The sequence below is a fragment of the Vigna unguiculata genome, chromosome 3 (assembly GCF_037176805.1).
Source record: "Vigna unguiculata cultivar grain cowpea cultivar isolate G323 ecotype 2 chromosome 3, ASM3717680v1, whole genome shotgun sequence".
Classification (NCBI taxonomy): domain Eukaryota; kingdom Viridiplantae; phylum Streptophyta; class Magnoliopsida; order Fabales; family Fabaceae; genus Vigna; species Vigna unguiculata.
In genome coordinates, this window is record NC_140794.1 from 62999600 (window position 1) to 63021295 (window position 21696).

General features: G+C 28.0%; 1 protein-coding gene across 1 annotated transcript; it reads left to right on the plus strand.

The window, feature by feature from the left end:
* Positions 1–11602: 11602 nt before the first annotated feature.
* Positions 11603–17025, plus strand: LOC114178139 (protein CLAVATA3 INSENSITIVE RECEPTOR KINASE 2-like). The gene is made up of 11 exons (XM_028063870.2): positions 11603–11999; positions 12074–12206; positions 12297–12368; positions 12559–12702; positions 12968–13039; positions 13165–13224; positions 13337–13437; positions 13526–13657; positions 13750–14094; positions 14848–15227; positions 15997–17025. The coding sequence occupies exons 1-11, from the start codon at positions 11891–11893 to the stop codon at positions 16387–16389; spliced, it is 1941 nt and encodes a 646-aa protein (XP_027919671.1). The 5' UTR covers positions 11603–11890; the 3' UTR covers positions 16390–17025.
* The last annotated feature ends 4671 nt before the right edge of the window (positions 17026–21696 follow it).

Sequence of the window (21696 nt, forward strand, 5' to 3'; positions counted from 1 at the left end):
GCTTAAAATTTAATAACTTTAATTAGAGTCGTCAAAATAAGTCGAAATCTGCGAGCCAATCCGATTCAACACAAATTTGGGTCGGGTTAGGTTGAAATTTTTTTACAAATTTCAATACGGGTTAATTTTTTATTCGGCTCATTTAGAACATGGTTCACCCGGGTTGAATCCGTTATGAGTCGGGTTGGCTTACCAATTCCCGTAGATAAAAGGGTCAAACAAGTGTTTTTTTATTTATTTTTATTAAGTTGGGCTTTACATTTGGATCATGTTAGGTTGTTTATTTATCCAACACATAAATAATTTTTTTTATATTTTATTTTGTATTTGGATTGTATTAAAGTTTATTTAGATTTTAATTAGAATTACAATTTAGTTTTGACTAAAAAAAATTGTATTTTTTTAATTAAGTGAACTCGTGAGCCAACCCGTTTAACCCGCCAATCCGTGGTGGGCCGGACTAGGTTCGAAGTTTTTTGTCTCGTTAAAAAGTGAGCCAGATTGGGTTGACTCACTAAGTCATCAAACCTTTGTAGGTCGAACTGGATCAGACTGAATTACCCGTTTTGACAGCTCTAACTTATATATATATATATATATATATATATATATATATATATATATATATATATATATATATATATATATATATATATATTGTATCGAAAATGTTATATGTTACTTAAATTAACGGCTTGAAAAGAACGTATCATCTTTTAGACAGTTTTATTGGTGCATCGCATACGCATTGATACTGACAGTGAAGTCTCAATGTGCCTCACTATAAAAAGCATATCTATTTGTAAGGTCTAAATTACTCCTTGCATCTGCACCAATCTCACTTTTTCTATTTGGGTTTCGGTTTGGGCTTTTATCGGTTTCACTTTGGGCCGATAAATTGCAAGAGAAGCAAGGTCCACACTAACTAAAAGCAGGACATGTTATGACAGTGTGACCCCAAAAGTGGAAAACAGGGAGAGAATCTGACATTATTGAAATGCACTTGGCAAAAAGAAAAAAGGTTGATAAGAATGAAGAGGTACAAAAGAAGCTATCATGAATTTATCATTGAAATTCAATAATTATTGTAATCCAGCAGACAAGATAAAATTATTTGTTTAAATTACAGGCTAGCATATATCAGATTTATATACACCCAATTATGAAACGATAACACATTAAAATGGTTATTTTAGTATGTTAAGATTTAAAAATTAGATATGTTTTTGTTTGACATGATTTGTTTTTCTCTAACGTGTTATGATTTTACGTTCTAACCCACTGATGCATGATGCAGGTTTTGGAATTGACCTTGGGTTATTGGGATTAGACCTTGCAGCACTGAGGAAATTTGATGGTACAAAAGAGAACAAGTGGTTGAAGGAGGTTGTGGGGGGTGTGGTTCTTTATGCTCTAATGATTGAAATGATGGATGAGGAGGAAGTACAATTTATATCTGAAACACATGTGTGTGTGATAATAGAGAAGAAACTTAGTTTTGAAAGGTAGATAAAAATGGGTGCCACTGTACACTGCAGTGGAATGAATCATAGAACCAAATTTTAAGAATCTAAGTGGGGTTTTGGTAAGAAAGTTAAAATGAAGTGTGTTTTATTATAGGAGCCCGATGCGTTTGTGGTGAGAAAAGGTGAGTTTTTTGGTTTTCCCAGATGAAAGTACTCTGATAAAGGTTTGTGTTTGGAAGTTAAGATGAGAAAAGAGGAAGAGAAGAAGCAGAAAGAAGCATTGCAGTGTGGTTGGTGGTGGAAGGGAGAAAGATAAGGAATCAAGTTCCAATAAGAGGAGCATGGAATGGAAGAAGAATAAACGCACTCCAACGAAGATTTTATGTCTGAAATAGTGGAGATTCCCACGTTACCACTGCATACCCACTGTTTCATTAGTTTCAAAAATTTTCTAACTTCTCACCAAATATCCTTTTACACTTTTTTTTGTTCTTTTTAAAATTTTATTTTAACTCTTACCATTTAATTTTCATTTTGTAATCCCTGATTTATTATTGAACATTGATTTTTTAAGAAAAAAATTCATTAATTAATACTTCACATTAAATCAAATCAGAAGATATAGGATTAGAATAATGAAAATATGATTTTTCAATTTTATTAGTCCAAAAATTGAATGTACAATCTCATCCACAAGCAGCAACGAGGTTCCATTCCTGAGAATCATATGACCGGTTAAAGTTTTATTTTTCAACCTTGTTTGTACCCAGGGAATGTACATTTTCAACTAAAGTTAACTTATCCATAATTTAAAAATAATTTATATACAGGTAAAAAATTATAATTTAAAAATTATGCAATAATATATTCAAAATTAATTCATATAATAAATTAACTTATTTATGAAAACTTGGTTTTATTTTTTATATTTTTGTCTAGGTCCTCCTTATACGGAAAATTGTTCATGCGACTCGTTTCTCTATTTTTATAAACTTAATTTTACATGAATATGTTTCTAATTTCAATTGGTGGGTATTTTAAGGAACATGCTTGTGAGTTCTTTTCTTTCATAAACTCAGTATCTAATTTGCTTATAGATAAAAGAATGATCAACTAGCTTCTCGGATAATTAATATAAATAAAGATTAAATATGGTTTTAGTTTTTATAAAATTAAAATTTGTGTCTTTTTCAAAATTTTAATATATTTTACTTTTAAATATTAAAAATAAATTAATATTTTTTTTTAATTTAATTATGTTAAATTTTATTGATGTATCAAATATTTACATAAGGTGTCAAAAAATTTAACATAATCGAATTAAAATAATTATATAAATTTAATTTCAAAATTTGAGGCAAAATATCATAATTTTAATATAGAAAAAAATTCTAATTTTGTATCAAAATTTACTATTTATCATTAATCATTGTTGGATGATGAAGCACACATTTTGTAGATGATGAATAAGATATTCATCTCTAAATAAAGACTAAGTTTGTGATATATTTTATAAATGAAGATTTTAATAATTTTTAAATGATCGTAAGTTATATTTAAATAATCTATTTTATTTTAATTCAAAATCCTTCTAATTCATTTCTTTGATATTCCAAATTAAACCCTAAGCAGAGGATTTTCAGCCACGAATAAATATGATTTTAATGCAGTATCTGTTAATTTTTAACACATGTTTAGGACTGTGATGAAATGCAGTTGCATTTCAAAAGAATTTGTCAGGGCATTAAGGATCCATTATTGAATTTGTTGAGCTAGTTGTCATATCCTAACTAACTTTTACTTTACGTCACTTTTTGTTTAATGAAATGTTTGCTTAGAGAGATTTATGTTTAAAAGAATGAATCAACCTTATTTGTTTTAGGACTTCGAATTTATTTGTGTAAGAATTTGAGGAAGAATGGAATTTCATTCTTATGAAAAAATGGAAATGGAAAGACAGTTTAGCAATATGTATTTATTTAAATATCTTTCGGTTTTTTTAAATTATAACTTAATAAATATGTCTTTACTTAATAATAATAATAATAAAATTAATAATGATTATATTTTATTTTATTTTATTTTATATATCCAGCTTGAATAAGCAGTTGGATGAACTACCTGCATATAGTAGATATTAGAACATGCCTAATACTATGTGTTTTTCGGAATATATCATATAACAACTAATTTATATATTAAAGATGCCTAATACTATGTGTTTTTCGGAATATATCATATAACAACTAATTTATATATTAAAGATGTTTATGTTGATCATTAAGAATGTTGTTGAATAATATTTTTATCTTGTTAATAATACACCGGTAACCCGTTATTTACTTTCATTGTGTTTGAATTATTTATTACATATATTGTTATTAAGATATGATATTAATATATGAAGTTAATGATTGATGTAATTGTGCTTCATACAAATATATATAATATTTTAAATGATAATGACATGTTAGCCTAGTAAAGAAAAAAATGATATTTACATTTTGTATTAATATATATATATATATATATATATATATATATATATATATATATATTTATTTATATAGAGTAGATAATAAACATTTTCTAAAGAGTGCATAATTGTATAATAAAGAAAACATACATATATTAAGAGTTATGTGAATACTGTATTATTAGTCATTAGTCATTAGTCAATATATACAAAGTAATGGCGGAACATTTACAATGAACTTAATCAAAATAAAAGGAAGACTCCAAATTAATATATATATATATATATATATATATATATATATATATATATATATATGCTCACATATTATTTATTACATAAAAATATTTAATTAGGAAAAAAAATCTTAAAACAACTCATCATGTAATGATTTTATATCAATAATTTAAAAAAGTATAAAAAAAATAAAAATATTAAGAAAAGAAAAATTATCCAGCTATTTAGTCGTTTATTTTCCTATATTTTTATTGTGTTATTTATTTTGATTTCATAACTCTCGTTGATGGAATTAGAAAAAGCAAAAGAAGAAAGAAGGAGGGACCCACTGGACGGAACAATTGGCTGCGCAATGCAGTGAGGGAGTCTTTGTCCAATCAAAACAGCTTTTCTTTATCAGTATCATCATCACTTCCCCATTCCCCTCTCCATTTATTTTTCTAATTTACTTCAAATCTTAATTAATTTATTCGTCTATTTCGTTAAACATTATATTCATTTTTAACCATTTTTACCAAGCTTCTATGTCAAGAATAAGGATGAAAAACTTATAATTCACCTCACAATAATTTTAATCCTCATTCTCATTCATTTCATCTTTATCTGTTGTTGCTATCTACGCTTTCTCACACAAACACACACATATACATATATATATATATATATATATATATATATATATATATATATATATATATATATATATATATATATAATAAATGAATAAAAATTATTACAAGGTGAAGATGTAATTGATTTTTGTATCTTAGACATAGTACTACTAACACCATATTAAAATAATTTTTATTAACGCACATAATATATTTATATTTTTTGTCATATTTGAATTACGTGCGTATAAGTATTTGTATTTTGTAAAATAACACATATTATAAGAAGGAGCAAGTTAAAATATTTTATTGGTCCATGTTTTTATTCAAAAATCTCAATTAGATTATAAGATTTTTTTATTTTCAATTAGGTCTATATTTTTTTAAGTGTGTAATAATTAAGTTTCGTTAATACGGGGTAGTAATGATGTTAATGATAGGTCACGTGTTAGTTCCTCATTCTTTCTTTTGACACGTGTCAAGTTATTGTGTGAATCTCAATTTAGTTCATATATTTGTTATTTTGATTACATTTCAGTTCATTTATTTTAAAATTTTAAATATGTTTATTTTAACTTTTCACAAAATTGTTTTAAAATTTTATATTTAAATTTATAAATTGTTATTTTTAAACCAACTCTAACATTTGTATATAAATTATTTAAAACAATTTTGTAAGAAGTTAAAATAAATATTTTAGGGTTAAATATGTTTTTGATCCCTTAACTTTCAGTAAATTTTGGAATTAGTCCATTTTGAAACTTTAGACCAATTTAGTCCTTCATCTTTCGAAATACGTGGATTTAGTCCTATTAATCAAATTTTGTTAAGTTTATTTGATGTTTCGTAAGCATTTCAGAATTGTATTTGAGTTGTTTATACTTTTTGACACATTTTTGCTTTAAGGATAAGTCAAATATTATTATGAAACGCGTTTGAAATGTCAATTAAACTTAACAAAATTTGATTAAAATGACTAAATTCACGTTTTTCAAAAGATAAATGACTAAATTGGTCAAAAGTTTCGAAATGGACTAATTTCAAAATTCACTGAAAGTTAAGGAACCAAAAACATATTTAACCCAATATTTTAAAACTTTAAAACAAAATATAAGTAAAGTTGAATGTAAAATAAAAATTTAAATAAACTAAATATTATTAAACTAAATATTATTAAAAATTTTAATAAAAATATCATTATAAAATTTATATAAAGTTAAATTTGGTCTCAATTTGGGGAGGATGAAATTGAAAATTAAAAAAATTGACTGAAATATAATCAAAATAAAAAATATATGAACCAAATTGAGATTCCGACAATGACTTGACACGTGTCACCTTGACTTGACACGTGACACAATATTGACGTGACACGTAATATGAATAATTTTAAAAAATAAAATAAAAAAAAATCAAAAAAACAAGGAGCTGACACGTGACACACTTTAACACCGTTACCACCATACTAACAGAATGAACCTAATTGTTACACATTTTCAAAAATATAGATCTAATTAAAACTAAAAAAAATCTTAAGACCTAATTGAGATTTTTGATCAAAACCGGAGATCAAGAAATTATTTTAATATAAGGAATACTAATTAACGTATGAAAAGAAAATGTGTTTTAGGTAATCATATGAACCATGTTTCATGCGATGACAATGCTACCTTGCTATTTTAAAAGTTATGATACTTTAGTTTGTTAAAGTGTATATAAAGAGTCATCTTACAATCTGTATTTATATTTTTATCTGTGTAGTTTGATTAAAAAAGAAAAAGTATTTGAAATTTTCAACCGATATAAATTCTTCACCTTCTCAGGTATAGTCAGTTTATGCAGATTGTTACAGAGCAAAAAATGGTTTGAAGAGTGAAAAAGAGTAGCACAAACACAACACAACTCGTTCTTTTTGTGAACCTTAAGATAAGAATGAATAAGATTGACAGAGGAAAAAAATGATTATATAAGATTCAGTTCAAGAAATCCAATAATTTTAACGGTTCTGGCAAGATTGACATGTGATTTGTTATCACAAGGTAAAAACACTTGATTTTTGGGAGAGTATGTTTAATCATATAAATATTTTTTAAGTTTTAAATTGATCTATTAATAATTTTAATTGAATAAATTAAAATAATTATTATATTTATATATTAAATTATTTTATTATAACTAATAATTAGAAATTAATTATATATCAATTATTTAAATTATATAATATTACATATTTATATTTGTAAAAAAAATTAATATAAAAATTTTAATTTTTTAATTATTTTTAATTTATTTAAAAAAAAAAACAAGACAGTGGGTCAAACCAAAATGAATTGGTGAATTAAAAATTTTAACCCGTCCAACCGGTTCCTTTTTCTTAACTGGTTAACAGGCTAAACTCACTTTAACACACCTACTTATGAGTTAATATTGTTTATCGCTTGTATACTGTTTACTAAGACTTACATATAATTGAGATTTATTTATAAGTAAAACAAACTAAGGAATGAAAACCGTAATAGGATTTTCATTACGGTAAATGTAATATGCCGTTGTTGGAACATTCAAATGTCCTATTTGAATTACTATGTACCTAATCCCTTGAGGAAAATGATAGTAAAAACGTTTATGAACTATAATTCTATAAAGTTATGATATCATGTTAATAATTTATTCTTCTACAGTATAAAATAATAATAAATAAATAATATATAATAAAAAAAATTATTATTTTTCATAAAGAGTCAAAATTGTGCTTTTATTGTTTATTAAAATAAAGATGGAAACAAAAACAAAAATATAAGATTCTCTCCTTATCATTACATTTAAGGTATTTAGTGACCAATTTTGACCAATATTTTTTAAGGAACTAAAATGATATATGTAAATTATATATTTCATTGTTTCCATCAAGATAAAGATAATGAGTATACAATTTAGTACAATCATAATTATAAAATAAATCATAAATTTTTACATGATTGTCATTCATTCCTTTATATTGTTGAACTCACCGATAATTAAATCAAAACTAAAATTTTTAGTTATTTATTTTTTAATGTAAATAACTATATTGTCAGAAATAAATTCATCTTTCATCTTATTATGCAATATTGTTTTGATAACAAAAATGACGCACTTGTAATCCTATGAACCTTACGAAAAAGCTTATATGATTGAACAATTTGATCATTAGTATCATGGTTGAGAAAATATGTGAAGAAGTTGAATTTGTCCTCTTTTCATCTCACCATAATAATACAAAAAATTGAAAATTGAGACGTAAATACTAAAAGATAAATTTATGATAATAATCAGGCCACAATTAAAAATCGGTTATGAAAAAAACACATAGTACATTACTTTTACTTCTGTATTCATACAAATTTAATACAAAAAAACTCATGAGAAAAAAAATGTTAATTATTAAACTAATATTTCAGTATCAAGTGAGAAAAAATATTTTTTTTTTCAAGAATAAAAGAGAACAAATGAGATATGAGAGTAGAAAAAAATGATTTTTTTATAACTTAGAGAAAATGAAAATGAAAATGAAAGAAAATATAAAAAATATTTTGATAATTTTTTTATTCCTTATTATATTTGATTATATATTTTATTATTAAGTAACATTAAATATTAAGCTTTATTAAAAAATAATAATTTAATTCTTATCGATTCTGGTATACTCTACACGTAATTTTTTAAAATTCAAAATGCTATACATAAATAAAAAAATTTCAATAGTTTTAAATACTTATAATTAAAAACAAAAATCAAAATTTTGGGAGGCATGACTCCTCCTATCCCTCTTAGGCTATTGTCTATTTTTAACTATTGGATAGATAGGAACAAAAATAAAATTTAAACTTCTAAGATTTTTTAATGAATGCTAAAAGTATCTAACTTTCATTCATATTAGTTTAAGAATATTTGAGATAATGTTTAATTAGGAGTTGTATTTCTTCGTTTTACATATAAATTATGAAGTGCATTATTATTTGGAACGTGTGTGATTTATTCATAATATATATATATATATATATATATATATATATATATATATATATATATGTTGAAAAAATAATTCAAGATAACTTAAATATGATTGTAGTTATTTTGGAAATAATATAATATAAAGATTGAGATAAGAGTTTAAAGTAAATGTAAGAACTTTATATTGATTTACTTTGTAATTAAGAGAATAATTTGTAAAACGCACACACACATATATTGGTACTTAATATAATTATATATTATTGATGGTTACCATCCATAATATATAATTATGGATGTTACAACCATAAATATAACTATATAAATTTGAATTTTACTTTTTAAGTCTGTGTTTGATTATTATCATGTCATATAAATGTGAAACTCTCTTCAACATTTTATATATATATATATATAGGGTTTAAAGTAAATGCAAGAACTTTATATTGTTTTATTTCGTAATTAAGAGAAAAAATTACAAAATGTACGTATACATATAATCATGCTTTATACTAGTGAAAATGTATGTGTAACATGTGTGCCAATATTTGTTTATATTAATAAAGAACAATAAAACTATTATTATAATTATAAAAAAAAATATAAATATTTTTTTTAATTTTATTGTAAACGGTTATTTTAGTTTAAAAAATATTAAATTTAAAAGAAGTCAAATAAAAAAATAGTTATAAATTGATTAAGAAATGATAAGAGAAATGTGGGTCATGGATTTAGAGTGTGAATGGCAATGTAAACCGATTCGGTTTATTTATACATGTTTTGTATTAGGCTCACAAAATTAGGACTGGATTGTTCTATTTTACTGTATAAAAATGGGTTGAAAACTCTAATTCGTTTTCTCATTATAATTGGTGGATTTGTTGGATGACTCGCATTTCTGCTACATCATTAATTTAATTTTTTTTTCTTCATTATATATTTAATTGTGTCTCAATTTAGCACATTTTTGTTTAGTGTACCATGAATCCAATAGCCCGATTTAAATGTTATTCTATATAATGCACCATGAATCAAATAACAATGTGGTTTTTAAATTAAAACTTTATAAATTATAGTGAAAAAAATGGCTATTCATTTTATACTAATGTCCTCCCAAAAAAAAATTAATTTTACATTTTTACAAAAATTATACATCAGAGGAGAGAAGTTGAGTTTGTTGTTGTTGGAAATTAAAAATCTTAAATATAAGAAATTTTTTGTCAAAGTGTTATTTTCCTAAATATAATATGGAAGCCTAGATTGAAAAAAACCAAACTTTAGGAACCATGGGTGATTAATATTTTTAGGTGTTATAAACAATGTTTTAGTTAAGCAAACTCAATAATAATAAGCGGTTAAACATGTTTGTGGTGTCTCAATTTGGACTCGGTCACTTTTTGAAAATTTAACTCAATTTAGTTTTTATATTTAGAAATTCATAGATTTAGTCTTTTTTATCAAATTTTGTTAAGTTTATTTAACGTTTCATAAACATTTCAAAATAATATTCAAGTTATTTACACTGTTTGGCACATTTTCGCTTCAATGTTAGTTGAAATGTTATCATAAACACATAGAGCCATCAAAGTGGATTAGAACCAGTGGGTCAATCCGACCCACCACGAGTTTGGGCTGTGTTTGGTTGAAATTTGTTTACAAATGTAAGTACGGGTCAATTTTTGACCCGGTCCACCAAAAATCCGGCTCACCCGGGTTGAACCCGTGGTGAGGCGGGTTGGCCTACCAATTCGTATGGTCATACATGATATGTTGGACTGCTTTTTTAACTAAACACATTAGTGGGTTGACAAGTGGAAACCTAGCTTCAACTCCAAATAGATGGGGATAAAGAAAATGCTTCAAGAGATGAAAATGTTGTGAATTTATCCATTCAAAACTCTAATATTATAGTTGGATAAGTGACAAGAATGCTTTGATCTTAAATAGTGATTTTTTTTTGTTTGTATTGGAGTTTAACATCATTTTGGATTGTACTTAGATTATCTTGAAGTTTATTTAAATTTTAATCTAAATTATAATTTACGACTTAAGAAAAAAATTATATTTTATTTTAATTAAGTGGGCTAGTGAGACAAATCGTTTAACCTACCAACCCGTAGTGGGCCGATTCAGGTTCAAAATTTTTCGGCTCGCTTATAAGTGAGTCGGGTTGGATTGACCCACTAAGTGGCCAACCTGTGGTGGACCAGACGACTCATTTTGACAACTCTATAAAATATAGTTAAATTGACTAAATTAATATATTTATAAAATTTAAAAACTAAATTATTTTAAAATTTACAAAATGGACTAATTCTAATTTGATTTATAGTCAACAAATAAAAAATATATTTAATCTTAATATAAATAAAAATAATTATATTTAATATGCGTGATTGTTTTTTCACAATATATATATATATATATATATATATATATATGCGACAAATTCAAAATAAAAATATATTACGTAGTTCATGAAATTAACACCAAAATCTAATACTTGTTCAAAGATTGACTTAAACATGCAAAATACTTAAAATATTTTAATGTGATTAAATAGGTTACAACAACAAATCCTCATGATTGAACTTGACATAAAATTTCATTGAATAGTTTCCCAAAGCAATCATAAAAATGAAATATGGTTTATTTTAATTTATACTTACACAGTAAACAAATAAATTTTTATAGATTATTGTAAGTAAGTTGGTTATATTATAAAAAATATCACAGAGAGTGAGTATCGACAAGACAAGAGCAGTGACATATATATAAAATAGTAAAATGAAAGTAGAAAAAGAAAAAGCGGAAGAAGGAAGCAACGCACAGTGTAGGCTGGGACTGCACTGCAATGCAACATCTGATGGACGTTTTGATTCTCGCGGCCTCCTTCACGTTCTTCTGCTGAGTAAAAAAGCAATCTCACGGAAGAGAAGAGAGAGAGAGAGAGAAAGCAAAAGGGGAAAGAGATATACCAAAAGAAGGAAGAGGAGAGAGAAATCCAAACATAAAAAAAGATTGGTTTGGTGTTGTTGCCTTCGTCTAGTCTCATTCCTAGCACCAACCTTTCTTTCATCTCAACTCAACCTTCCTTTTCAAATACCATGCTCTTCTCTCCCTCCTCTTCCACTCCCCCGCTCATGGCTCTGCACTTCCTCTCTCTCCTCTTTTTCCTCTCTCTCTCCTCTGCTTCTCAGCCTCGCAATCCCGAAGGTAATAATAACTAACCATTTTTAAGCTTCGCTTAATTCATATTGATTCTTTGTACCGATACCGGTGAATTGCAGTGGTGGCTTTGATGAACATAAAAGCAGCTCTCAATGATCCTCACGGCGTCTTGAATAACTGGGATGAATACTCCGTCGACGCTTGCAGTTGGGCCATGATCACTTGCTCTTCCGATGACCTTGTCATAGGCTTGTTAGTGCTTAACTAAACGCTTTCTTTCGCCAGCTTTTTTTTTTCACTTTTCCTGCATTTACTTTCTCACTTTCGTTTTTCTTTCTGCAGTGGAGCGCCTAGCCAATCTCTCTCCGGCACTTTCTCTCCGGCAATCGGAAATCTAACAAATCTTCGACAAGTGTTAGCACCTTCTCCTCTTTGCAACCTCTACAACTTTTTTTTTCGTGTTTTTCGTGTCTCTAATCGTGTAACGGTCATCTAATGCTAGCTGGATAGCTGGCGTGATTATCTTTTAAGCGTGTTTTTAGTCTCTTTTGCTGTGTTTTATGTGGTTTGAGTGTTCTAAAAGCGGTTTGGTGGTTGAATGCAGATTGCTGCAGAATAACAATATCTCAGGCAATATACCACCGGAACTTGGAGCGCTTCCCAAGCTTCAGACATTAGACCTTTCCAATAACCGATTCTCAGGGGTGATTCCTGCATCTCTTAGTCAATTGAATAGTCTCCAGTACCTGTGAGTAATTATTGTTTCCTTGATTTTAGTCCTCTTTTGGTAAAGAAAGTGCGGGAAATTATTTAAGCAACGATTGGCTAATGCCCACTATCTGTTCTTTAGTTGTTGACTTGCTTTCTTCTTTTTTTTGTTGAGGTGTAAAGTTTATTATTTTATTTTTTGTGTTTTTGGATTCTGTTACCTCTTTTTCGGATTCAAATCTTGTTGTGTAAATTATGTAGTGCAATTTATTAATTTACTGTTTCTTTGTCCATAATGGGAGCAGGAGGCTCAACAACAATAATTTGTCCGGATCCTTTCCCGAGTCACTGGCAAAAACCCCACAGCTTGCTTTCTTGTGAGTGTAGTTCCCTCTTCTCACACGTCAGTGTCTTGAAAATCGAAACAACCTGCCACTTGGTTCATTTCTTACTGTTTGTCAATTTCTTTGCTGAAACTGATATGCTAAATCTATGCACTCAGGGACCTGTCTTATAACAATCTCAGTGGACCATTACCTAAGTTCCCAGCCAGGTCATTCAAGTATGCTTCTCTCTTTATTGCTCATCTGTTTGTTTTGTGGACACGGTATTAAATTATTTCACAGTGTCAACTGTGCTTCTGTCCTGATTCACTGTTTCTTCTGTTTATTTAGTATTGTGGGCAACCCATTAGTTTGTGGGAGCAGCACTACTGAAGGTTGCTCTGGGTCAGCGACCCTAATACCAATTTCCTTCTCGCAAGTGTCATCAGAAGGTACGTCCTTTTACCCTCCCACCTTCTCGGTTTCTTATATTTTCTTTGCTCAACGTTTTTATAATATGTATTTCATTTTTGTTTACAGGAAAACACAAATCCAAAAAACTAGCAATAGCACTTGGGATCAGTCTTAGTTGTGCTTCTGTCATCCTCCTGCTTGTTGGGCTATTTTGGTATAGAAAGAAACGACAGCTGGGAGCCATCCTGTATATCAGTGGTGGGTAGTATTGTAACTAAGGTTCTTAAATTATATGATACTGGATTGGTATTATCAAGGTATTAATATTTATGGCTTTGGTATTGTTGCAGATTACAAGGAAGAAGGAGTTCTTAGCTTGGGAAATCTAAAGAATTTCACTTTCAGAGAGCTTCAACATGCAACGGATAATTTCAGCTCCAAGAATATACTTGGTGCTGGAGGCTTTGGCAATGTCTATAGGGGGAAGTTTGGAGATGGCACGATGGTGGCGGTGAAAAGGTTGAAAGATGTTAATGGCAGTGCTGGCGAATCACAGTTCCAAACAGAGTTGGAGATGATCAGCTTGGCAGTTCATCGCAATTTACTTCGCTTAATTGGCTATTGTGCTACTCCTAATGAAAAACTTTTGGTTTACCCTTATATGTCTAATGGCAGTGTGGCCTCCAGGCTTAGAGGTTGGATATTCTCTCCATGCCAGCGCTCTTTCTGTGACCATATAATATGATATATTTTATTAGGTGCAATATCATCTACTTGTCATCTTGCTTGAACCCTGTTTTAATCTATGATCTGTCCATATTTTGGCTTTCTTATTTTTGTGATCGAAGGGCCTTAATTTTCATTTCAAATTGCAATTTAATATCGCTTGGGACGTTGGGCATTATTTCTTTCCTTTTCTTTTGTTTTAGTTAAGTAATTTGCAATGTTACGCCTGCTTTTTAGTGTTAAAACATGTAGTCATGCATTCATGCTTACAATATGTCATTGGTGTTCGCTATGTTGGTGCATTCTATCAGATAAACATTCCCAAATTGTTGTAATTTTGGATGATAGGCTAGAAAGGTTCTGAATAGTCGATAATCAGGGGTACGCCTACAAACAGTAGTTGGGTAATTGATATCCTAATAAAGCTCTGATTGGATGATTTCTTGTCAGGTTTTCAATAATGTTTATCTAGGCTTCAGATCCCTACTTTTGTTACAATGATAGATTCAATATTACTTTTTCTTTGTGGCTGTTAGCAAGAGTGGCTATAAAGCCAATGGTGTTTTCCTTTAAATAGCACAATAAATGAAAAGTGTGGGAGGTTTTTCTTAAACTAACTGTTTTACCTTCAAGTTTTTCTTTGTTACCAGGGACGATTTAGCTATTGAATCTTAGTACTTTCAGACTCCTTGTGGTTTAATATCATGTATGTTATATGATAGGCAAACCAGCTTTAGATTGGAACACTAGAAAGAGGATTGCAATTGGAGCTGCCAGAGGCCTTCTGTATTTGCACGAGCAATGTGATCCAAAGATAATACACAGAGACGTGAAGGCCGCCAATGTGCTTCTGGATGACTATTGTGAGGCTGTTGTTGGAGATTTTGGCCTTGCAAAGCTCCTTGACCACGCTGATTCCCATGTCACCACTGCTGTCCGTGGCACTGTTGGGCACATTGCACCTGAGTACCTCTCCACCGGCCAATCATCTGAGAAAACAGATGTATTTGGGTTTGGCATTCTCTTGTTAGAGCTCATAACCGGAATGACAGCACTCGAGTTTGGGAAAACGGTGAATCAAAAAGGTGCTATGCTAGAGTGGGTAAGTCTATTCTCTCCAACCTAAACAAAACAATCAGCATTCTAAAACATTTGACATAATAATCTGGTAGTTAGTAATATCTTTTAGCTTATTCAATATTTAACTCTCCATTGGAAGTTCCTCATGCATGGTTTTTTCTGAACATGGTCTTTTTAATAATTTGCTATGATCTGCACTGGGCTACAGCTTCTACCAAAATGTCTTAATTTTATTTATGCATTTCTCTTAATGTATTGAATGCCCTAGTATGGAAAGGGAAAGGAAACCCCGTTCTTAAAATTTGTAGATTTGTTTACTGAAATGAGTAGCAACTGTGATAAAAAACCATTGTCTACACTTCTGTTGTGTGGTATGTGCATTGTATTAGACCTGGCTGTTTTAACTAATTGCTCTTAATAACTCAAACAACATTGTTAGTTATGTGTCGCTGTGACTGGTCTGGTCCAATATATCAGTTATTGTTGTTGAGCAGTGGATGACTTCTGTGCTGTAGTTACTAAATTACGAGAGGAACTTTTCTATCTGCAGCTGATGATGAATGATATTCGTTTTTTTCTTCAATAGTTAGTATGATATTATTGGAATATATAATGAATATAGTTAGTTGCTACCTGTAAACCAAACTTCCCGGTCCCCCCTTCTCTCAGAAAAATAAAAAAAAAGCTACTGAGTGTTGAGTAGTTGTTGAAATAGGTATCTGAAGTTTGGCTGAAAGAATTATGTACACTTCAGAGACCAGAGATGAATATTTGTCCGTATGTTGTGACAGGTTAGGAAAATACTACATGAAAAGAAGGTTGCAGTGTTGGTGGACAAAGAGCTAGGAAACAATTATGATAGAATAGAGGTGGGGGAGATGCTGCAAGTTGCTTTACTGTGTACTCAATATTTGACAGCCCACCGCCCTAAAATGTCTGAAGTGGTTCGAATGCTAGAAGGTGACGGGCTTGCTGAGAAGTGGGCATCATCACATAATTACGGTAATCACGACATGAACCCCAGCCACAGCAACAATAGTTGCAATAGTTCATCCCTCCCTATCTCTGCTTCCAAACATGATGATGATGTTCATGACCGTTCCAGCATGTTTGGCATGACAGTGGATGATGATGATGAACAGTCTTTGGAATCCTATGCCATGGAACTCTCTGGTCCTAGATAAACAATAAATGGGGAAAGGAAAACAGGAAGAAGATAGAAAAGGAGACAAAAGGAGTTATATTGGTCATGAATCTTAAATTAGTTAGTTTTGGTTATTCTAGGATAATATAATTAAATCAAATGTATATATATTCCAAAAAGTTTTGTCATATTGGGTCTGTGTTGTAAATAAAGAGGTTAGTACCAGTGCAGTTGTACTCGTGTTCCTGTGTATTTGGGTGCAAAATATATTTATAATGGTGGAAAATGTGGTAGGTGGGTGCGCAATACGCACATTAGACTTTTTATAGGGTTGGACAGGGAACATCATCAGATTCTTTGCTGTGGAGTGTGAAGCAGCAGAGACAAGAGGGTGTGTTCCGCAGAATGATATTTGACTGAAGATGAAGATGGGCATGCATATCTCGTAGAGTCCTCTCACATGTCTTGTTCATGTATGTTCAAACTTAGAAGTATGAGTGTGTGATGGTCACAGTCCGAGCTTTTGAGCTGTTAGAGGTCATTGTCAATCTGATGCTTTGCAGGGTCACGCTTGCTCTTTTTCTCCATTTAGTGTCTTTTCGTGTGTTCTTTTTTACCTTTCTGTCTGTCTTTGCTACTCCTATAGTATAGTGTTGGAAATTTTCCTTTTTCTCCCTTTGTATGATTTTCTTTGACTCCAATACCTGCTCCAAAATATATCTCTTACTAACATGGTCTAAATGAACATGGTTGATTCTCAAAGTATGTTAATTCTAATTATTGAGGAGTTTTTGGTTGGTAAAATGGTGCTTAAACACTCATTCTAGCATACAAACTCAAGAGACAAGAGAAGGACCAGAAGACAACCTCGTTAATAGAATCTCCACCTCCTCATATACTTTTAAACTTTAATAAAGAATCAGCGCCATTGTAATGCAATTTTCTCGCTTTTTGCACTGTTCCTTTTTTAAAGTGACACCGGTCTATGTTTTTAACCGTTATCTAAAAAACAACCTTTATTATTTTTGGTACAATGCTAGATTTTTTTGAGATTTTACTCTTCCTTAACGTTGGAGATTTTACTTCTGAAATTTAATTCCTTAATTAATATAAATTGTTTTAAAAATTGTAATACTGGGTTAAATTCTCATTTAGAAATGTGATTTCTATAGTGACTAGAATGTCATTACTTGAAATATAATTTTTGGAATGTTAGATTTCTGTTTCAAAATGTCAATTCATTAATGATTTAAAAAATTAATTTCGGATGACCCTGGTACACTCCAAAATTAAAATTTCGGAAAAAGTAAAAGATCCTTTAAACGGCTATTTTTGTTATAACAAAAAAGAAAGCAAGTATTAAAACCATTACCAGAAAACGGAGATGCGAAAGTCAATCTTCGGTCACCAGATTGCAACAGGTTGAATTTTGTTAAAAAATGGGAAAATAATATTTTATTTTTAAACTAAAAAAATAACGTTGATAAAAAATAAATAAATTTAACATATCAAGTATAGAGAGAAAAAATGTTGTGTACTGAAAATGTAAAATAGTTTTACATTATCATCAATTACAAATGTATAACAAAATTATTATTTTTATTAGAAATTTTACGTTTAAAAGAAATTATAAGAACAAAACGAGCTCTCCACTTTTTTTTTTTTAAACCTATTAGTTCTTCTTAAAAAGTAGTGTTGGAAGTTCGAGACTAAAGTAAAATTAGTTCACCATATATAACTGGGTATAAACAAGATTGTTTTATATGATTGATCATTTTGTTTCTTCCGATCCATCCATTAATTTTTGCAAATAAATTAATAGTTATTATTAACATTTGATATATAATCCCTATTTTTTATGGCTTACTGTTCACGTTCTTATATTCCTCTTTACAATTCAATTTTACTTTTATGCATATGATATAGTGTTTTACTAATAAAAGTACAAACACGACAATCCTGTGTGTCCATTTCTTCAGGCCGTAATAAAATAAAATATTTAGCACAAATAAAAAAATCACCACAATACATAAAATAGTAAAACAATACCTATAAACATGATAGTTTTATCATCTTTATTAATTGTATTCACTTTCTTTCATAATAAAAAAAATAATGAAATTATAATGATAAAAATAAATATAAATAATTATTACAATATAATTATGAATATTTTTATTTATTTTGTAGATGATTTTTATAATTTAAAAAATGATTAAATTTAGAAAAAAATGGTTAAATTTAAAAATGTGTTACTTACAATATAAAATTAAAAAATAATATGCACACCAAAGAGAAAAATTCTCTTCATACAATAATTTATACAATTTATTATAAGAATCTTCATCTATTTTTTTAATTATTTTTAAATCACTTTTTTTTGAACTAAAATTATTTTTGTATTATTTTTAATTTTTAAATGATAATTAATTTAAATTTAACAGTTTCTTAATGTTATAATTTGAGTAACTTTTTAAAATTAAATAATTAATTATTATTTTTATTCTTTAAGTAGTCGTTAATTATAAATTTAACTACTCTTAAAATTAAATTAATTATTTTATCATTTAATTTTTGTAATGGGTGTTTATTTATATTTAATAAACTTTTAAAAATAAATTAATTATGTACTATAAAAAAGAATAAACAATTTAATAAATGACAAGTAACAATAAAAACTTGATTTCAAATATATATATAAAGATGGTTAAAAGCAGTGGTGGAGGTTAGAAGGGGCAGCGGGTCCACGACCATCTCCCCAAATTTTTTTAATTTTTTTATATTATTTTTATATTTTAAAATTTTTAAAATTATTTAATTTTTAAATTTTTTAAAATTGTATGCATCTTTTTAAATTAAATAATATTATATTAAAAATTAATAAAAATTAAGTTAAGTATTTATTTACATATTTTATAAAGTACAATAATAAATAATAAAATATAAAATCAAATATATAAAGAAATAAAATAATTAAGATATTTTTTGTTTTTTGTTTTTTCTTTCTATTGTCTTTTGAGTTTTTCATATCTTGTATTTTCTTTTAATTTTATTTATTTTCTTTTGTTATTAAAAAGAAGTTAGACAAAAACTCATCATTTCTGTCATCATATTTTCATATCTTCTCTTCCATTATTAAATAAATGAAAAAATTATAAATGAAAAAAAGAAGTAACTTTCTCTTGTTCACTTATAGTGAACTAATAAGTGAACTATTTGTTTAATATTTAACATTATTTTTTATTTCATGACCTTTTTGTATATTAATTTTTTATTAATATAGAAAAAGAAACTTGTGAATTTATATACTCACCGAAATTAATAAAAAATGAATATACAAAAAGTTCACGAGATAAAAAATAATGTTAAATATTAAACAAATAGTTCACTATCAAGTGAGACAAAAGAAAATTACTTATTTTTTTCATTTATATTTTTTCATTTATTTAAGGGTTAAATATGTTTTTGGTCCCTTAACTTTTAGTGAATTTTGGAATTAGTCCATTTTGAAACTTTGGACCAATTTAGTCCTCCATCTTTTGAAATGCGTGGATTTAGTCCTTTTAATCAAATTTTGTTAAGTTTATTTGACATTTCAAGCGCGTTTCATAATAGTATTTGACTTAACATTAAAGCAAAAATGTGTCAAACAGTATAAACAACTCAAATACAATCCTGAAATGCGTACGAAACATCCAATAAACCAACCAAAATTTGATTAAAAGGACTAAATCCACATATTTCGAAAGATCAAAGACTAAATTGGTCCAAAGTTTCAAAATGGACTAATTCCAAAATTTACTAAAAGTTAAGAGACCAAAAACATATTTAACCCTTTATTTAATAATGGAAGAGAAGATATAAAAAAATGATGAGTTTTTTTCTAACCTCTTGAATATGTTAAATAGTCATTTTTAATAAAAAAAGTATTAATATAACATTTATATAAATAATAAATTTGGTGTAAAATTGGAGAAAAACAATGTAAATATCAGTACTCAATTTTATAAAAATATTTATACTTAATTAGTTTTAATCTTATACAAAATGGATTAAAAAATATTTTAATTATTAAAAAAATTGGGACAAAATTGAATCAAAAATACATAAGTAGGAACTAAATTGAATCAAAAAGACATATATGTGGACTAAATTGAAATCAACACAATGACAATGATATTGGAATGTCACGTGGCATTGACAATGTCACATGTCACACAAAGAACTGTCTGAGTAATTAAACCTAATATATAATGATATGTACATCGAATTTGGTAGTTTATAAGGACTGATAAATTATATTATAGTATTGTTAAGATGGCTAGGTGGATCGATCTAACCTGCAGTTCAAAAACAGTTTTACTTTTCGGGCCAATCTTGTTCCGTAAGTTGAACCGCATTTGTGATGAGCAAAATAAGCAAAATACAAACTTTTTTATTTTTGCATAATAATTGATATTCATTTTCTATCGAAATAATTCAAATTAGTTTAACGAATCAAAAAATAAGAAATAATAACACCGAAGATTATATAGCTAAAGTACAATAACAACATGTCACCTTACAAGACAAACACAAGTTTATTAACCTAAAAATGTATAAAAAGATATTTCATATTCAATAACTAAAATCATTATCTTACATACAATGATTATACATAATAATAATAATAATAATAATAATAATAATAATAATAATAATAAAAGGAACTTACATCAACAATAATAAATGATACAATGAATGATGTAGGGATTGAAAAAGAAAAATATTAATTTTGTAAACAAATCAGTGGACTAGCCTGTTCTACCCCACCTTTAACCCACATAAATTGTAAGTCTCTGCGGGATAATGAGTTTAATATCTCAACTTGTCTCATATCTTTTTTTTGTGAGTCTACTCAAAAATATTATATTAGTTTTTTAGATAGTTTAGAACGGTAATAATGTACAACTAGACATGTCAAAGTGAGCCAATCCGGCTCACACGGGTTGGCTAACTACGAGCCGGGTTGAAAATAAGTGAACCCAACCAGGCTCACTTTATGGTGAACCAGAAATTTTGTAACCCGGCTCAACCCACCACGGATTGATGGGTTGAGTGGGTTGGCTCACCAACCCACCTAAAAAAAATATTTTTTTTTTAGTATTCAAATATTTAAATAAATTTTTAAGTAACCCATGAAATGACAATCATAAAAATCAATAACCAATATTTTGATCATGCTCACCACCAATATATGAAGAATTATTTTCAAGAAAATATCCATATAGTCTAAGAAAGCATGACTAATATTACAAATTTTCTGTCATGCTATTCAACAAAATATAAATAAAAAAACTATACATCT